The sequence below is a fragment of the Hibiscus syriacus genome, unplaced genomic scaffold, assembly GCF_006381635.1.
Source record: "Hibiscus syriacus cultivar Baekdansim isolate YM2019G1 unplaced genomic scaffold, ASM638163v2 tig00110889_pilon, whole genome shotgun sequence".
Lineage (NCBI taxonomy): Eukaryota > Viridiplantae > Streptophyta > Magnoliopsida > Malvales > Malvaceae > Hibiscus > Hibiscus syriacus.
The window spans coordinates 1146670-1167350 of record NW_024062899.1 but is presented as its reverse complement, the minus strand read 5'-3'; the positions used below and the strand labels follow the sequence as shown (position 1 = coordinate 1167350).

General features: G+C 35.6%; 1 protein-coding gene and 1 pseudogene across 1 annotated transcript; both read right to left on the bottom strand.

Moving 5' to 3' along the window:
• Positions 1-1167: 1167 nt before the first annotated feature.
• On the bottom strand, positions 1168-2852 carry LOC120144354 (39S ribosomal protein L47, mitochondrial-like). Its single transcript, XM_039158438.1, has 3 exons — positions 2672-2852; positions 1671-1828; positions 1168-1486 (listed from the first exon to the last, which is right to left on the bottom strand). Exons 1-3 carry the CDS (start codon positions 2820-2822, stop codon positions 1379-1381), a joined length of 417 nt encoding a protein of 138 aa, XP_039014369.1. The 5' UTR covers positions 2823-2852; the 3' UTR covers positions 1168-1378.
• A 3768-nt stretch (positions 2853-6620) lies between these two features.
• On the bottom strand, positions 6621-20201 carry LOC120144378 (annotated as a pseudogene).
• Between the last annotated feature and the right edge of the window lie 480 nt (positions 20202-20681).

Below are 20681 nucleotides of genomic sequence, written 5' to 3'. Positions count from 1 at the left end.
ATAACTCAACTTCCTATGCGACCAGATTGCAAGCTTACCCTGAACTTTCTCCAACAATGGCAAACAATCTTTTTCAGTAAGCTTTCTAGTCACTAAAGGCACACCAAGATACTTAACAGGGAGTTTGCCCTCACTGAATCCCATAGCACCCTTAATACTATCCAAAACCCCCTCATCTAAGCCACACACAAAAGTTTCAGTCTTATCAACATTCAACTTCAAGCAAAAATCTTATAGAACACCTCAATAACACTCTTCATTCCCATCACAAAATCCACATAGCCCTTACAGAAGATGAGCAGATCATTAACAAAGCATAAGTGAGTCAGAAAAATCCTCTTACACTTAGGATGATACTTAAAAATTCCCTCTTTAACTGCAACATCCAACAAATAAGAAAGCACATTTCATCACCATGACAAATAAGTAAGGTGACAAAGGATCACCTTGTCTCGCACCCTTTTTCCCACCAAAATACCCCCACCAAACTGCCATTAAAGATCACTGAAAACTTAGAGGCAGTAATACAAGCCTCTATCCACCTTCTAAAAACCCCAAGAAGCCCCAAAGTAGCCAAAACATTCTTCAAAAACTCCCAGCTTACAGAGTCAAAGACCTTCTGCAAATCGACCTTTATGGCACACCTAGGAGTTAAATTCCTCCTACATACATACATGAACTTCTTGGTTCATCATAGTTACTTGTGAAAACTTCAGCTGCCATCTTTACTCTCAAATCGCCACAGGCATATTCAATGCTGGTTAACACAACACATGTTTATTCCAACAATTAATTAATCTACTTAAATAATAGAAAAATGGATTGCAAGTATACATTTTCGCTTGCTTCTGAACTATCAAAGTCTGTTCCACCAATTAATCTATTTCCTTTGTTTTAACAGCAGTGACAAAGGCATTTAAGAGGGAGGATGCCATTTTTTCTCTTGCAAATGAGAAAGAAGGGAAAAAATGTTAATTAGGCACAGATGGTATCTAAAAGAACCACAAAATAAAATAAAATTTAATAAGCCATTGCATGTGGCATAACTAAAGAACTCTGTTTTTCATGATTCCTTGAAGACTTACATCAACCCCATTTCAAGAAAGTAACGTAGTGCAGAAGGCAAAGACTAAAAAGTGTTTCTTCATGATCAGCTGCAATTATTGATTGAATACACACCAATGGGTCATTCCTTTTGATTATGTGGTTCGTATCCAAAACAGACAAAGACAGACAAGTAATGTCCCTAAAAACCTACTGTGTTTGATTCAATAATGGAAGGATGCAATCCTACACATAGAACAGTAAGGCAACATCAAATCTCACAAGAAAACAATTCGAAGGCTTCAAGAAAAGTGATAGGCAGTTTAGTACAATATCATAGAGCATTTATCATCCTCTTCATCTCTGCAGTCCTCCTCGGATCAGGATCTTCAATTGCTCTTTCTGTAAGTACTTGCTTGATACGGCACATCGACTTCCTCACCTAAATTTCATCAGCAGCAAAAGAAATCCCAGTAGGCAATTGGATTTAAAGCATGTAAAGTCATATCCTAACAAATTAATTTACTTTCTAAAATACCTCATCCACACAGACCCTTGAGGATATTCCAGCAACAATAATCACAAATTAGATCAAATGACAAGCAGTAGCAGCAAGGTTATTATACCTTGGGGATGCGTTCTGGATTGGAAAAGCGTAGATTCTGGGCTTGAAGCATCTGTCGTTGTGTCATCAGCATGTTTTTCTCTTTCAACAGAACATACCATAGCTTATGGAGATCATCCCAGGACCTCAGACGCAGTTCAGAAGCTTTCCAACTTCGACCTGACAAAAACGAGATTTTAAGAAGAAACTGCACAAACCAGAAAAGCCCTTGAACTTGAACTAGCAAGGATTGAGAAACTTGTAATCTGTTAAAAAATGCAGATAACATGGGTCGGTTTGGGTCTTGAATTAGAGCCGGCACTTTAGGGGCAGGGATTGAAAACCTTATTTGATGTAGTTATGAAAAGAACTTCAGCTTTCCAAAGTTGTAATCTATCCCACAACACCTACTAACAGATAACCTCTAAATCCAAATTTATTGAAACGATGGATGACTCAGTTTAAACATGCAGTAAATAACTTTATAAATACAGAGTGATAAAATAGATTTTTCACCTAAGGTGGCAGGAAGAATGATGTCTGTGGTGTATTGAATATTTCTTAATTACGACATCACTAGCATCAGGATTAAATTTCAGGTGACTGAAAGTTGATTAACATAGAAATTAACCGTACCTTATAAGATGATGTAAGAGAGTTGATTTTTAGCTAGAATTATTTGCATCTTTTCAACAGATTACAAATTTCTCAATAGTCATACTTGTTTATTCAAATAAATGGCACCTAAAATTCGATTAAGCCTTTAAAATTGCAATTTGTATCATATCTTGGACTCTTTAAGTTGAAATATTACTCCAACATTGGGAAACAGTCTCATTAATGAAACAAAACATTTGCATGCAGTGAATGACATAAACTAGCATGTAAATGGTACCAGTAATCGACAGATTCGAAAAGTCAAAGAAGCTGAAAGATTTCCGGTGGCTTTTACTTTACTATAGCAAATGAGAAATAACGAATGGAAACCCGTGTTCAGAAAAACGGAAAAATTATAGAAAGTACCGTAGACAGGCTTTTGATCATCGGGGTTTCTATCAGCCTCAAAAAACTGCTCAAGAGGGTTAGATGCGGCGGCGGCGGAGAAGGCGGATGAGCTTTCCGATTTAGCAGCTGCCAATAGAGCTGTCCTCCCTACAAATCTTGACAGAAACATGGTTAAATTGTTTTGCAGAAACTTCGTTTCGTTTTCAGTGTACACCTGCGGGCTATAATGTTGCAAATAGGCGGCTAAGTGGGTGGCATCTTAAACCTAGATGAGTTTTTATGATAAACTACACCAAATGTCACTAAAATTTGGCATGTTTATGTTTTCATCACTGAAGTTTTAAATATTATGTTACGATCATTAACATTATCAACTATACGTTTTTTTTTCTGGATAATAAATTTATTACCCAAGAAAGCAGACTGATATGCTACAGAGAATAAACAAACCAAACGTTTAAGAATAAACTAAGCAGGGATCTCTCATTGGAAACATAACTTCACATTAATAGGATCCATTATATCAATGGACCTCTCTGCAATTCTAATCCAAACAAGTTTCCTCGTTCGAGAGATTCACACTTACAATTCTTGAATTACTTGAAATTGTGTTCCTCTCAAATAAAGCAAACAACAACATTCCAAGCTAACTTAAGAATAAGGACAATGAGAGATTTACTACTGAAACAATCAACCAACCGTAACGTAGATGCCCAGATTCTCCTCAAATAAGAGCACTCAAAAAACACATGATTTCTACACTCAACAACATTATGACAAAGAACACAGTTACTATTAACATTCATTCCCATACGTAAAAGTCTATCCTTAGTATGAATTCTATCCAAAATAACCATCCAAACAATTGAAGCATGCTTAGGTATGTGAAGGAGAAGCAAACTATCTTATACCAAGAAGTTTTAAGAAGAGAACCACACACTTTGATCCAAATCCAACGAGTTTTGATACTCTTCAGATCTTCGACATTTCGAAAGAGTCTAGAAACCTTCTCACAATTTCAACAACTTCCTAAAGCACCAGCGGCATACGGCTTACTCCCCACATGCCAATAATTTCTCTCTTAAGTTTATTTTATTCTTATTCTTCAGTTTTATAATATAAATTATAAATGTTTATTATACAATTAATATATTTAATTTATGTTATAAATATAATTTTATAATAATCTATAAGTTATATTATAACTAATATAATTTTATAAAATAAATATAATTATTTTTTATTACAATTTAACTTTGAAATTAAATTTAACAATAATTTAATAATCTACATTCTCCTTTACATCAACATGATGTCCATTTATTGAAAAATGTTAATTTATTAAAGAAAACAAAATTTCAAGTGCTTTATTATAAGGGTGAGTGTTCGATCGAGTCGAGTCAATAATTTTTAAGTTATTAGAGTTGACGAGTCTAATTTTACAACTCCAAGTTGACTGGAAATTTTTTCTAGTCGAGTCGAGTCAAATTTTCGAGTTTCTGTTTAAATTTAATTATAAATGTTTATAATATTATGATATTATTTGATTCCAATTTAAATGAATTTTTATAACCATATATAAGTGTATTTCTTCATATTTTTTTTCATATGTGATAGACATTTATGATAGAGTCCAGGAACTCAACTCAAACTTGAAAACCAATCTACTAATTACAAAAAATTTTGAATTATTCAAGTTACTATTCGAGTTGTATTTTACAAATATATTTGAACTCGAAATTTTTTCGAATCAAGTCGAAAAAATCAAATTTTTTTAGTCAAATTTTGCTCACCCCTAGTTTAGTATGTCATGCCAATCTTAATGTCACTTTCATAATATGATTTTTCAAACTTCAATAATGAAAACCAAAATACTTTAGGGTTTCTTACATTTTTTTGTGTCGTCTTTCTATTTCCCCTTGATTTTTGTTTAGCCGACTACGACATAAATTTTAATATTAATTACTAATCACCGGTGATTATTATTTTTCTGTTTCTTTTTCATATTATAAGAATATCTATCTTTTGGTTTCCTTTTTTTTCTTGAATTTTTTAATTTTAAAAAAGAATATTTATCCTTGTGACCCGTTTTTCTCTACTCTTGTGGCACTTTCTTTGTGGCTTTTGGTACTTTTTTGCATACATAAGTGATCGTGTTGGTACTCACACAAAGATCCCCACGACATTTTTCTTTCTGATTGGTTTTGTCGATGGTCATGTATTATCAGATATCCTATTTAGTAAAAGATTGTTTGTCGATATAATCAGAATTTGTATAGCGAAGCAGTCTGCCAAATTGTTTGATTCGTTTACCGCTCTTTTATCACTTTATAAAGCTTATCGTCCAACAGAGACAATGAATTTTATAAATGTTACTAGGTTATTTTGATGATGGACGTCATTCTCAATAGAATGTTTCATTTTTTTCGCATATATGAGTTTAGTATTTTTATTTATGTATGAGTGTTTTAGTGACTATTGTCCTTAATTTTCTCTTTGGATACTGTAATCCCCTAGACTCAACCTAGGAGTTAAAATTGAATCAGGGTGAGGGTTAATGTTTGTTTTTGCAAGGTCACTAGGTTAATGGGGAATAGCTAAGGGCCAGGGATGATTCTGGTTTCTTTAATATTATGTAAGCTCCTTATCAGATTAATAAAACATTGAGTCACTTTTTTCCTCCTCCCGCTATCAGCTATCAGGGCTATTCTAGTATGAAGGGAGTTTTTAACAAGGCCTACCTTCCTATCAAAAAAAATTATACTTGACATAGATGGCAAGGTCATATACCTGACACTTGGATAATTCATGTTTCCATATCATGTTTGAATATTTATTCACAATAATGTTCAAAACACTATATATTTATATAATTCAACACAAAAATTTATATAAAAAAATAACATCGTATTCATCTTATTTTCTACATTGTAAAATTATCATCATTAGAACAGTTTAATGATCTAACCCTAGAAGATAAGGTAACAAAGACGAAACACCGCCAGTCTATGATCATATGACTCGCACTAATACACAAAAGTATCAAAATCTATATAAATATTAAAAAACTTTGAAAACTGAAATGAAAATACACATTGTCCAGACTATACATCAACTTAAGAGTTCATGTATATGTAAGGTTTATTTTTCTTCTTCTATATTACTGGAGTGAAAACTGAAATGTTTGCCTTTCTTCACCAACAACCATCAGCAAAAGAATTGATTGTGTTAGGTTTGTTTAGTTACCTTGGTGGCTTCCAAGTGCCGAGCCAGTTTACTGAGCGGTTGCTCGAAGCACGGAAACAAGGACAGCTTCCAAACAACACCAAAAGCCTTCAAAATCCTCATCTTCTGGGACAAATATTCATGCAAACAAGGATTTGACTCCTAGAATCAGGGGAATACTAAATGTACTAAAAGACATTCTATGAGCAAGTGAATTGGGCTTCATGCCAGTCAATCTAGTTACAGGTTAATATCTGCTTCCAATTTCATTCAAGCAGGCAAGAAGTCATCTTCTTCATTAACCTGTATGAAGATCAAGCCAAGGAACTTTTACAAGTGGACCTGTATGAAGCCAGTCAATCAGTATACATTAATTATGGGGTGATAGTGAGGGAAATGAGTAGGTTTTGGAATCTTTACCTAACTAATCTTATTCAAGAAAAGAACGGCCATGTAATAGAAGCTTATACTGAAGAGGGTACCGAGAACTGAACCAGCATCAAATGCATTGCTTCTTGAATGCACGAGTTCAAGTATCTGCCCTCTATCGTATCTAAACTAGATAGATAACGAATGATTCTACATTCTCCAAACAAGGTATCGCCAGATTAGTCTGAAAAGCAGAGACAGTACCTTTATGCTGCCTACCTACAAGCCAGTTTCGGACAAGAGTGAAAATCTCCTGTTTCGTGTATTGGATCTGTGACATTGGATTATATATAGAAACTACAACTTCAAATTTTCATTCAGACTCAAAATTACTATCATAAATAGAAAGGTGATCAAATGCATCAAATTTGCCTTCAGTCCAACAAACTGACTACCAAGCCGAGCACAACCAGCATTTGGCCACTGGCAGCTGCCATCCTGTGTACGCAAAGGACATAAAGTTTCACATACTCCACCAAGTGGACTGCTGGAAACAACATCATCTGACACAACTGTAATTGAAACAGATAAATCTGATTTGTCATCATGCACTGTACCGTCAGATTCTCTCAGAGGAGAAAACTGCATAGATTTTTCCTGAGTTTCTGTTGGATTGATTTCAACATCAAGAGTACAGTTGCCATTACTTGTGAAGTTAACCCTGCACCCCAGTGACTGTATGGCTCGCTTAATGGCAGCACCTTCCTTGCTGGCTCTTTTGGCCAAGTTCATTGCTGAGCTACTGCGCCGTTTCTCATTCAGTAACTCTGCTTTCAATGTTTCCATGGCCAACGCGTATTCTTTAGCTTTCATTTCAGCAGCTTCTTTAGCCTGCTAGCATCGCAGCAACCAATTAATATTAAAAAAAAAACTTTTGCTTAGCAAGAACAGTTACATGTTCCCAATTTATCCAGTACATCATGTGTTTCTGAAAAATCAGAGGTGACAATTAGGCCGAAAACAGCAAAACAGAACACTGTTGACAGCTCATCAATTTATTAATTTCCAGATTTCTAGGTGTTAGTTTAGGGTTTGTTTTTCATTGATCACTCCGTATCATTTCTAACTTCATGCTTCTTAATTCCTAATAATTAACAGATTCTAAGCATTAGAAAAGGGATACTTCTTTGTATAATGTACCCAGAATTCCTTAATGAAACGTAACAGCCAATTTCTCTGTTCTTTAATCGCTGAATGCCATGCTGTTACTCATGTTCCAACATCAAACTATTCTATAACCCAAAGGTTCCTCTGACTTGTTTGAAAATTCAGAATTAATGGCTAGTGGATTATGGATTTAAGAGTTTCCGAATATGACAGGTTACCTGAAGAAACAAGAAGGGTTTGAGATCCAGTCCATTATTATTTTGCCCATTACTTTCCAATACATTAATCAATATCATACATATTTGTAAGATCTGCCTATAGATTATGTAAATCATTCTTGTTCATAGTGATGGCGATTAAATTCGTATTGGATAAGAAGCCAGTGATTGGTAGCTTGCAGCAGCACATAGTCTGAATTATAACCCTTCACGGGGAACTTGTGAGCTGATTTGGTTGAGGCTAATGGAAGAACAGAATGTTCCCAATACAGTGTCTATGAAGCTATCTAGTGACATTAAAGCAGCCATAAGTAGTGCACATATTCCAGTTCATCATGACTAAACAAAACATGTTAGGAGAGATTGATATCTTATCAAAGAAGAAATATTAGATGGGGTAATTGCTTGACCAATGTGCCTAGACAACAATTTTTTTGATAAAAATATGGGAGGCCTTGTTAAAAAAACCCCTTCATAACCTTTAAACTACATATGTAGCTTGGCGGACATTGAAAGGAGAAAAAGAGTGTCTAAAAAATTTATTAATGAAATACTTATAACAAAACTCGTACAATACAAACAATACCCACCATAATGCATAACCCAACCAAAAACATAAAACACACACTACAACAACTACCATAAAACCTAGAGCTAAACATAAATACCCTGACCTACAACACAATATCATCCTATTCCAGCCTTAGCCAACCATCCACCTCCCAATTGGCTGATCTCAAAGTATGCCTAACTATAACTTCATGGTCAACCACTAAAGTAGCAATGTCTTTCACCAATGACTCGAACAACAGAGTGCAGCAACCCGTATTTTTAATCCACTCCAAAGTAGTAGAACAATTCGATTCTAGAATAAGCCCCCTTGAATCACAACCGGACTCCACAAATAATAGCAGACCCCTTTTAATTGCCAATAATTTAGCTAGGTTAGGAGGCACAGAACCAACGCTCTCTGAGAATGAACCAAACATCACACCATCACTATCCCTTAGCAAGCCACCAATACCTCCTCTTGACCACCCATTTACCATAGCATCATCCACATTTAGTTTGAAAAACCCCAAAGGAGGAGGAACCCAACGCTCCAAGAAAGAATTATCCTTCTTAGTACTCACGACAAAATTTGCTACTTTTAGATCACCCACGAGAGAATCAAAAGGAATAACCATATCCGAAAATCTAGCTATAAACCAGGCTGTAATCCTATACCTTACCAGAACAAACAGCAGCGTTAAGTCCAACTTACCTTTTCCAAAAATGATTTCATTCCTACACTTCCAAACCGACCACATTACCGCCCCAGGAATGAAAGTCCAAATAATGGATCGCGGAACTAAATCTGCCCAACCAAAGATCAGAGTAAACAGACTCTTTGGAACAACAAAGGAAACATTCCAAAGATGTAGGAATCTATACCATAAGCCCCAAACCACCTCACAATGCACAAATAAGTGAGGAACAAACTCCAAGAACTTGCCACACAGCGGACAAAGTGTATCCTTGATCACTGCGACTCCACGCATCAGCAAATCCTCTTTCACCGCCAATCTTTGATGAACGACCTGCCAGACAAATGTTTCTACTCGAGGCAGGGCTATCCCTAACCACACGTGCCTGTCCCAAATAACATCAGTACTCGACATCTCAAAAAATTTCCTAATACACGACTTTGCTAAAAAAACATAGAAAATGAATATCCACCATATTCTCCTTGCAAACAAAATCATTAAATAAACCCAGGGAAAATGAATTCGCATGTCCACCTAATTTCTCCTCATGCGATAAGACCGCATTAAAATCTTCGCCCAAACACATTGGACAATCAAGTTGCTTTATGAAGGACTAAAAATCTCCAAAGAACTCTTCTTTCTCTGAATCAATACTCGGACCATACACATTTATGAAACAACAAATACTGGATATACCTTCCAATTTGCCAGTGATTGCAACAAACCTTCTATGGATGTACTCTGACTAGGCCACAAACTCATTCTCATTCCATATAAAAAAAAACCACTAGCAGAGCCAACTGCAGAAGACACCGCCAAAGCACATAGCAACTTCCCCCTAATTTTCCGTAATAACACTGGGCACACTACTTCAACTTTTGATTCTTTAATAAATAGAAAAGTGGGTTTCTTCTCGTCAGTTAACCGCCTTACAACTCTAGCTTTAACCCTCATACCCAAACCTCTGACATTCCATGACACTAAGGACAACTTACCCATACTGATAACTCCAATACCTTAAATACCCATTCTAATTAACTTTCCCTCCTGCTTCCCTATCTCATTTGCCAAAGTTACAACTTTGTTCATAAAAGCTTTATTCCCACCTCTAAACGTGACGCCCAACAATTCGCTGGCATTCTAACGCCTTCATCTCTAGCTCCAGTCTTTTCGAAGATAAAATTGATACTCCTTGACCACTGCAGCTCTTAGCTCCCCTCCTTCTTGATCTCGAATAAACTCAATCGAAGAATCCACTCTCAGCTCTACCGACAGAAGCACTTCTACCTGACTACGGACGTCGAACCGAATAAGGGGCCCCATTAGGGGAAGCTGATCCAGCTTGTGAGACACTCGACTCAACAAATCTATTAGCATCAACTCCTAACTGCCTACTAAGTTTATCTTTATCTAGCCCACTCTCAATAAAAATATTCAGTCTCCTATTGGACCCATTAACCTGTAAATGAGAGTCAAGTCCGTTCGAAATTCCATCTAAACGCTTACCGTTTTCACTACCCCCATTAATTTCTCCCAACATAGCCTACTGAGTGGGGTCCACACCTTTAATTGACTCGTCCCTCAACAAACCTGTTGAAGAAATCTACCTTGAGCCTCCCATATCATTAATCCTGAAAGAGTTCCCTATGTTGCCACCTGTCCGATCTCCCCGTATACAAGCCTCCACCCTTTCTTGAGAAGTCGACACTGTCTGTTGAACTTTCTGACCCATCCGGCCACCCTGATCAACCCTCCTACTACATTTTGATGAGTCCTCCAAGGCTTGTATGGACACATCCTCTTCATCTAAAACATATAATTTAGGAAAAAATCCTCAGTCAACTTAACCTTGATTTTTATCACATACGATATCTCGTTCGTATTGATAGTGATATGGGTTAGGACATCAAAGGGGTTTTCGATCCTCAGAAGCAATTGATCTACTCTGCAATCCACCATTTGGAGAGTTTCTTCTTGAATCTTCACCAACTACCCCCATCTAGATGCCAGATTAGAAAGAAATGATTCATTCAAGCAGTTTAAGGGAACTTCGATCATGGAAACCGCACAAAACGCTAAAGGAGCACTCCCATCCACCGAGACTGGCTCCAACCTCTCGAACCAGAAGCTCAGTTCCTCCAACTTCTCCTCCAGCGCTTTCTTCTTCTCTTTCTCCGACGGGAAGACGATGATGAACGCATTCCTTGTGTATCCCCACTTGACCACCTTCGCGTTGAAGCCCTCATTCCAAATAGCCTTCTGGACAAACTCAACATCGAAGACCGACTTACAGATGTCGGTTAAGGATGAATTTAACTACTCCCTATCCTCAACCGAAATAAATACATTCAAAGGTCTTTTCGTCGCCTCTAGACCTCCAATGATTCTATCCTACGAACCTACTGATGGACTACTATCCCCAACCACTGTATCTTTGTATGACCTACCATCGTGAAACTTGTTAAGCAAGGTCGTCTTTTTCTCAGATTACATAGGGGATTTCAATCCTCTCGTCCTCGACCCCCCAACTTCTACACTTTTTGACCCCTCAGTATTCGCACCACCCGACCTCCTCTGGAACCGAGGTTTCTCATATTTTTCAACACCTAATTTGATTCTCCTCCCATCCAACATGGCATTGTTCATCTTCTCAACAACGTTAAGCATATCCACCTTACACTCGAAATGAACAAAAGCAAACGTAACATCCTTCTAATTCAATCTCTTATTAATAATAGGAATGAATACCCTGGTGACCTTCCCATGGTGTTTAAACCGTTCCCATAAAGCTCCCCTGTGAACTCTCCTACTGAGATTATCAACGAATACGGGCCAGGTTATTCCAAAGGGAACCTCTCGAACTCTGACTAAGAAACTTGACTTTTCTTATCTCTCTCTAACTCTCTCTCCCATGGTTTTAAGTCTAAAAATTAAAAATTATATTGCTTTTCTTTTCCTAGACAACAATAGATAGCATATGTCCTTAGAAAAGGACTTCCTAGACCAATTTCTAAAGTGCTGGAAATGGTGAACATCTATTCATCAGCTTGAAGGGGAGCATTGACCGTTCATCAATTTATTAATTTCCATATTTCTAGGAGTTAGTTTAGGAATATTATTTACTTTTATTTTTCTCAGTATCAATACCTGACTTGTTACTATCTAATCTCTAGTACTTCACAGATTCTAAGTATTAGAATAGGATAGTTTCTTGTATATTGTAGGCCTAGAATTTTTCAAAGAAACATAAAAGTAAATTTATTTCTGTTCTCTTTTACAGAAATTCTTTCAATTCCCAGTTTTTCAAATACCTTTCTCAGTTCATCAATTTATTAATTTCCATATTTCTAGGAGCTAGTTTAGGAATATTATTTTACTTTTATTTTTCTCAATATCAATACCTGATTTGTTGCTATCTAATCTCTAGTACTTCGCAGATTGTAAGCATTAGAATAGATTAGTTTCTTGTATATAGTAGGCCTAGAATTTTTCAAAGAAACATAAAAGTGAATTTATTTCTATTCTCTTTTACAAAAATTCTTTCAATTCCCAGTTTTCAAATACGTTTCTCAGTTCAGAAAACTTTACAGCCACGTTCCTGCATTTAGCCTCGAGCTCATCAGCTTGGGATTCACAAGGACAAGACCAGCGAAGATGGAATTGGGGCCAAAGCAGCAGCTGGGGGGAAAAGTGGACCATCATGTTTCAATGGCTCATAGAATAGGTTATAATGGGCATGTGAACTCCCCTCTGAAAACAAAGATCAGCCAAATAGGCCTTCAAGCATCCACAAGCTTCATAGACACCACATTGTTGCCTCTCCTTCTCACTGAAAAAAAAAGTTACCTGAGAAATCAGACGGGGTTTGGAGGAAAATAATAACAAGTGAAGAAAATAATTTTAGGTTCTTCAAAAGTTTATGAAAAAAATTGTATAACTCATACTTGAAGGTAGAAAGAACAATACACTTTGTTCCACATTCTGCAAGCTTACAAATCATCTGATCTTTTTGAAATGCAGAAGTTTGCAACAATAAAAATAATAATTCCAGAATCAAGATGCCCATAGGTGTTACAAATATACACAATTTTTCCATACAAGTGCCAAATTATGAAAATTAAAAAGGCAGTATGATTTTGAATGAAGAGGTAATAGATGACTGGTTTGCATCTGTCTCAAGTAAAGCTATTGTTCAGACTATGTTTGCTGTGACATAAAAGTATCTTATAAATTTTAGTTCTATAAGGTATTGATCATTGAGGATGGGAAAAGATGGGAGTTAGTTCGAAGGAATTGATTTGTGTTTCATAACACAACCACATTGTTGTCACTCCTCACTGAAAATAAAAACAAGTTACTTGAGATATCAGATGGGGGTTTGGAGGAAACTAACAAGTGAAGAAAATAATTTTAGGTTCCTCAAAAGTTTATGAAAAAAATTGTATAACTCATACTTGAAGGTAGAAAGAACACTTTGTTCCACGTTCTGCAAGCTTACAAATCATCTGATCTTTTAGAAATGCAGAAGATTGCAACAATAAACATAATAATTCCAGAATCAAGATGCCCATAGGTGTTACTGACAAATACACACTATTTTTTCATACAAGTGCCAAATTATGAAAATCAAAAAGTCAGTATGATTTTGAATGGAAACAATCAAATGGAATAAACCCAATGCAATCACAGAAGCAAATTGCATCTGTCTCAAGTAAAGCCAATGGTTCAGAATATGTTTGATGTGACATAAAAGTATCCTACAAATTTTAGCTATATAAGGTATTGATCACTGAGGATGGGAAACAAAGACGGAAGTTAGTTCAAAGGAATTGATTTGTGTTTCATAACACAACCAAATATATAGAATGGGCAATTATCACCTGTGCGCCTCTAAATGCCTTATATGTTTGTTGAACCATTGTTCCCCAGAACCTCCCACCCCACCCAAAAAAAAACAAATTTTATTCTTCTGAAAGCACAACTAAAGCTGACACAGCAGGCTAAAGCTACTGATAGAGAAATTACCTGTTACACAAGAAATTTCCAAAACGACAGGAAAGAACACTGTCCAAGAGTTCCACTAGGAAAGCCTAAACCACCACAAAGCAAGAAAATAACTATGGGAAAAAACAGAGGACAAGTGGACAACGTTACAAAAAATGTATTATATTTGATATGACAAGAAATTAATGTCATGCATAAAAGAAAGATGCATACTGAGGAGAACTCGAAAGCAAACACAACTGGGAACAATCAACCCACTGCAAAACAACCAACACAATCAGATCTCAAATTAAACCAAAATTATACTGATTAATTAACAATCAGAAAAAATTATGATATTTATTATTTACATGATTCATGAGAAATTGAAGCCTCCAAAGATTTTAGTGAAAATACAAGCGTGGCCTACTAGTTTGGGAAACTCCTTTAAACAAAAAACATGGAATTAAAAGATCCATTTTACATCTAATTTTCAGCATATTTCATCAACCTTTTAACGGTTCTTTCATGTTGTTTCTACTTTCTTGTTAAGGGAGAATAAAATGTGTTTAAAGTTAAAAGAAGGAATCTTCTACCAAATAATTATAATAATTTTCCCTTATAAAATCACAATTCCATTAGATGTGAACATTATCTACAAAGAAATCAACTTCAGTGAGAGAATAACAAAAAAAATCTCAGCATGTGCAGCTGCAAGAATATGGGGGAATAATTGTTCTGCGCATGAGATGAATTAGAAGCTTGAGGTGTGAATGATCCTGAAGATTGGCGCGCTGGAGATGATGAAATACTTCCAGTAGAAGATTGCCTGGTTAAATCAAAAGAAGTTCCAGACATGCTTGGCAATCCGATGCGATCTGCGAAAGGGTGACCAAATGCTAGCCAATCTTTTTCAACAAGTGCCTGTATTAAGATAAAATAGTCCAGAACAAGACATTTATTTAAGTTGTCATTCCAAGTCCCAAGTTCTCAGGGACACTGAAAAACTATCAGAATCCCATGTGGATGTGACTGAAGGGAATTGAAACTGCAAAACATTTTTTTGTTGGGGGTACATAACAATTATTTCTCTCAAAAGTAATACCAAAAATGTAATGAAGTCTCACAAAGTGGAAGTAAACAGGAAGGGGTACAAGCAAAATTTAGTACATAATATGCGGCTTAAGCTGTAGTGCTGCAAATGAGAGACAGATTCAAAAAAATTGGAAATGCAAAGGATGGAGGGAATTGCTGATAATGTCATTGCTCAGAAAAATACCTGAAAACCTGCGAATGTCCGGTAATATGGATCTAGCATCAGGTTTGCAAGTGAAACCAGTTGACTTGTTCTATCCCATCCATCACTAAATAGTAGTCAGAAAAGAAAATTAAACTGACAAGCTAGATGTCATGAAAAAAAAGTAAAGGTAAACAACAATGCATGTAAGGTTATTCACATAATTTACTGGTAGATGCAGTTGTTGGCTGACTATGGAGACTAGAAGGGTGTTTTTATTTATTTATTTATTAAAGGGGTGGGGGAGGGAAAATGAGCTTGGCAGTGGCCTCATGCCATAGGGCATAGGGTGTACTAATGAGGGGGTAGAATTTTTTTTTATCTTTTGTTATCTACTTTCGAAGGTAAATTGGATTTGGGCCTGACATCTGACTTGTATTTTATATAACAAATGAATTTTGCCTTGAGATTTCTACAGGGCTTAGTGTTGATTAGATTGTAACATGTTCTCTTTTCGTTTCTCATTGTTAACAATTTTAATTTTAAGCCACCTAACCAGCTTGGTCAAACCAAATTAAAAAGTTCAATGATTTATTGCACCAAATCGAAGTCATGAAGTCCATTTCACTAAGTGACCTAGGTTCCCCGTTAAACAATGACACATAAGCAAGAATACGGAATGACTGAGGAGATTAGAAGAGAATTTATATTTTTCTTTATTTTTATGGCAGTGACCTCATGGTGTAGAGTGTACTGATGAGGATAGAAAGGTAGATTTTTTTTTAATCTTTTTCCCTTTATCTATTTTCTAAGGTAAATTGGGTTTAAGCCTGACATCTGACTCGCATTTTATATCACAATGAATTATGCCTTGAGGTTTCCAGAGGGCTCAGGGTTGAATTATTACATAGTTTTTCATATGTTCTCTTTTCTTTTCTCATTTTTAACAATTTTAGATTTGGTCCACCTAATCAACTCGGTCAAACCAAATTAAAAAGTTAAAATGACTTATTGCACCAATCGAAGTCGTGAAGTCCATTTCACAAAGTGACATAGGTTCCCAATTAAACAATGATACATAAGCAAGAATAATTTGAACTTATGAGATCAGAAAGAAAACAATAATGCTGATCACTAAGTTACAAAGATTATGGTAAATGGCATTGAAACAATGCCTGAAAGAGAACAGAGAGGATTTCCTATCCAGAAATCAACTTCAAAATAAATAGATAAGAGTAATTGAATGCAACGAAGATGAAGATATCAATAGATGAAGGCATGAACTAAAAATAATACTGACCTGCAATGCACAAGCACGGATGCTGATTCCAAAGCAATGCGTCCAGCAATCCAAGCTGAACCAGCCAAGACACTTTGAACATGCACTAACCAACCACTGTCACCAAGGGTTGATACTGAAGCAGACATACTGCTCAGATTTCCTCCACCCCAGGTCCAACCACCGTGTCTCTGTAAGTTACAATGGCCATAGATTAGATGTTCACTATAATACTATCATGCATGAACATAATTGACAGGACCATATACAACTTCATGTGAAATTCTTGTCAACTTATGTTCTTGATAATACCAATCTCAGATGCTCTGAAAAATCTGACTGACCACTGTCACTACAATACCAAGTAATTCATACAAATCATTGAAAACAATCCATTACCAATAAGGGGAAATCATAATAAGTATACCCTTTGCATTATCAGCTAGCCTTTTGTCCACCAAAAGTGAAGTAGATTATAATTTCTTTAGCGAGAAGGTTTATGCACCTTAGTTCTTCATGAATTTTTACCAATTTAATGCACAAAATATCCTCTTGATTCTGTCTAAATGCACCAGTCCGAAAAGGGTGAGTTGATGTACTTCAATAATATAACAGATCAAGATCTTAATACAGATAAGACTGAAGGACTAACCAAAAATGATGACATTCCATCTGATGAAGCAGCACCGTGAGTATCTAAATAGTCTCTAAGCCGAGCAAAACTTTCTCTCATTGCATGTATGTTGTCTATCCCAAAAAAAACTACCTGATAAGGAGAATAGAAGAAACTCAGGTCACTAACTTTTGACACGGAGATGCATATCTTCCAAGCTCAAACTTAAGACAGACCTCAGATTGAAAATAATTTGAAGAAGATTCTGAGTCCCCTCCCATTGCTCCATTTGCCAATGCATTTTTTCTTGGTCTTGCATCAGCAATATATAGCTTCCTAAATTGGCAGAAGAAATCATACTAAATAAAGGTAACAACAGCAGTTCCTATACAAACATTACTTTCATAATCAAACCATTTGCAGCTCAAAAACCACGAATATTATCAGGGCATATTCTAAAAAAATTGGTTCCTTAAAAACATGAAGATCTTTCTCTATGAGCAAGCTCCCACATTATCGTGAAAATGATGTCATTGTAAAATTTGGTGAAATATAAAATAAATTAACACATTTTAATTTGACGGATGATATGCACCTCTTATTCCAGGAGTATTTTAAAGTAGGAAAACAAGCATTGCAATATATACCAAGCTTATTTCTCACTGAAGGGCTTTGGGGTTAATCAAGAACTTAGGAATACCTCCTCATATTCATCATAAGACCAACTAAATAAAAAATTAGATAAAAACCAAATCATATTTTTGTTATAGATGTCATTTTATCCGGGGTGTCATTTTATAAAGAAACTTCAGAAGGGCTTTAGGGTTACTCAAGTACTTAGGCATACCTCCTCATATTCATCATAAGACCAACGAAAGGTTGTGATGAACGGGCAAGAACTGCTCCAGTTCCTGTTATTAAACGCATGTATCACAAATTTTATTATAGAAAAATGCATCACAAATTTTGGACATATATTTAGAAACAAACTCACGCGCACACACACAACATAGACACAAATTGTTGCATACCAGGGTGACACCAAGAAACTACAGGTATCCTACACCTTGCACGAAAAGTTGAAGCTTGGATCACTTCTTCGTCACTAGCATTAGTAGCCATGAACAAAAATTAGTTCCTTAGCTATAGCAAAAATTATGAAACCAGCCTCATCCACTATAACGTGATTCAAAAGTGAAAATGAGGAAAGATTGGATCTGGTTTTGTTTAACATCTTCCTCTTGTTATCTCAAAGGGGATCTCAATGCCTTACCTGATGCTTTTTGGAACAATCAATGCAAATGGATAACTCGGACACATTGTATAGCTGGAATTTTTATTACTTATTCTCCATAAATAATTAGGCAATGTAAATGACCCATCTTCAACCATATCCACTGATGCACGATGGCCTTTTTCAAGAAGGCGGAAGTATTCATTCAGTAAGCGGACCTTTAAATTTGGATTACTGAATTCGGATGGTACACAAGTAAAGGCATAAAGATCCCAGACTCTTGCTGGCTTTCCACATCTCAGTAATGCATCAAATATGACACGTCTCTACATAGAAAAATTACAACCACATTAATCCCTTCATATAAATTACTTAAATATATGATCTGTAAGGTCAACGAATAGGATAGTTTAGTGTTATCCTTTTCAAAATCAATGTAAAAATAATAATAATAATTGGAACTTTGAACTTCCTTGAAACTTGCACATTTCATGAACTTAAGCAATTCTGGCATATTATTTCCATTGAATATAAAATCAAAAGTTAATTACAAGACACTGCATTATATCAGCTTGAAAAGAAGAGCAAAACACAACCAAGTATAAACCTTATAAATTGACTGAAATAGGTAAATACACAGGGAGACAAAAATCAGCAGTGTTGTAGTCATAGAGATCATTATATGATTCATCTCCCCCCTGGCATCCAAAATAATCCCATGCGCTACGCGTAGTAGAAATTGCACCTACCTCATTTTTATATTCTTCTGAAAATACTAAAAATAAAACCTCTTTCGAGTCTTTATTCGTATAAAAAATGGACATATATATTATCAAAAAAGAAAACAAAAAACAGATAATTATTTATTCTTATTTTAGACTTGGGGAGTAGAGTCAGCTCTTTAAGCAGGGAAATACATGCAAATAGAAGTAGGGATGAGCAGTTGGGCACGAGGCTGGGTGGTTTTTCGCCTCCCCGACCCCGCCCCCGATGATTGCTAGCTTTTATCCAGCCCGATTTTTAGATTAAAACCCGACCCCGGCTCAACTCTATCTGAATATATTAACATTTTCAAATAATTAAAATAATATATTTTATAATAATATATTTATATTCATTTACTGTATTTTATACGTTTAAAATAATATATTTTATAATAATTTACTAAATTTTTAACAATTAAAGAATATATTTTAACACTATAAAAATAAAAATCCCTAAAACCTTAAATATATTATATAAAAGGGTAGACTAATAATTTATAGCATGTTAGGTTGGATCGATGATTTTTCACCTTAAATCAAGTTCCACCCTACCCCGAACATGAAATTTCAAAAAGAAAACGTCCCTAAGTAGGGTCGGGTTAGAACCCGCCGGGTTCGACTATTTTGACCATCCCTAACCCAAAACTAAGCGAATACTTAGCTGCTAGGCAAATAAATAGAATATAGAAGTACATAAATATATATTGACAATATAAGAGGAAACCAAAGAATAGATTGCTAAAGTTGACCTATGGATGGCAGTATGACCCGAACTCGACGGGAAAACTCAAAATCCGATTACGTTCGGGTCGGGTCAGGTTGAATGATATCGGGTTGGGTCGGGTATCGGGGATTTGTTCCGGTCGAATTCGGGATAAGGTATCCCCGACCTGCCCCGATTATATATATATATAATATTTTATATATTTTATATTAATTATATATAAAATATTTTTGGGTTCGGGTTCAGGTATAATATTTCGGGTCGGGTTCGAAGACGGGATAAAAAAAATCTCCGACGGGACGCACCGATAAAAAATCCGTCGAAAATCGGGTCGAAATCGGGGACAGAGATTCATTTCAGATTCGGAGACGGGGGAACAAAACCCGACCCGTTGTCATTCCTAAGCTGACCTGCTTTGTCCGAGGGCGGAAATCAAACACAATAATTCTCATTTATTTTCCTGCAAAAGTGAAGCCTTCTAGGTCCATCATTATTTTCCATACCAGTTAAAGCGGAAAACTAGAATGCCAGAATCTATGACCTAAAGCAAATAGACATATGCTACCATAACTGCATGATATAAGATATAAACATTGACATATTATATTAGAATCAGATAGAGTATTTTCAATAAGTTTAAAAGACTATAGTACATGAATACACCTCAAGACACGGCATCTTGGATTATAAGTAACCACTACCTAATCTTAGCCATTCAGATTCAACGAACTCGAATTTTACATAAAAAACCTTAAAACCCATTGTCGTCTTACAACTTCAACGTCATTTTTAACCATTGTTCTATTCATTTGACTCTTTCTACATCATTTTAATCAAATCATTTAGACAAATGATATATATGTAAACAGACGCCATTGTTAATGGCAAATGATAAACATTATTAAAACTGACATAAGATGTATATATACTATAAAAATTACTGATATTCAATCTATTAGTTGACTGAT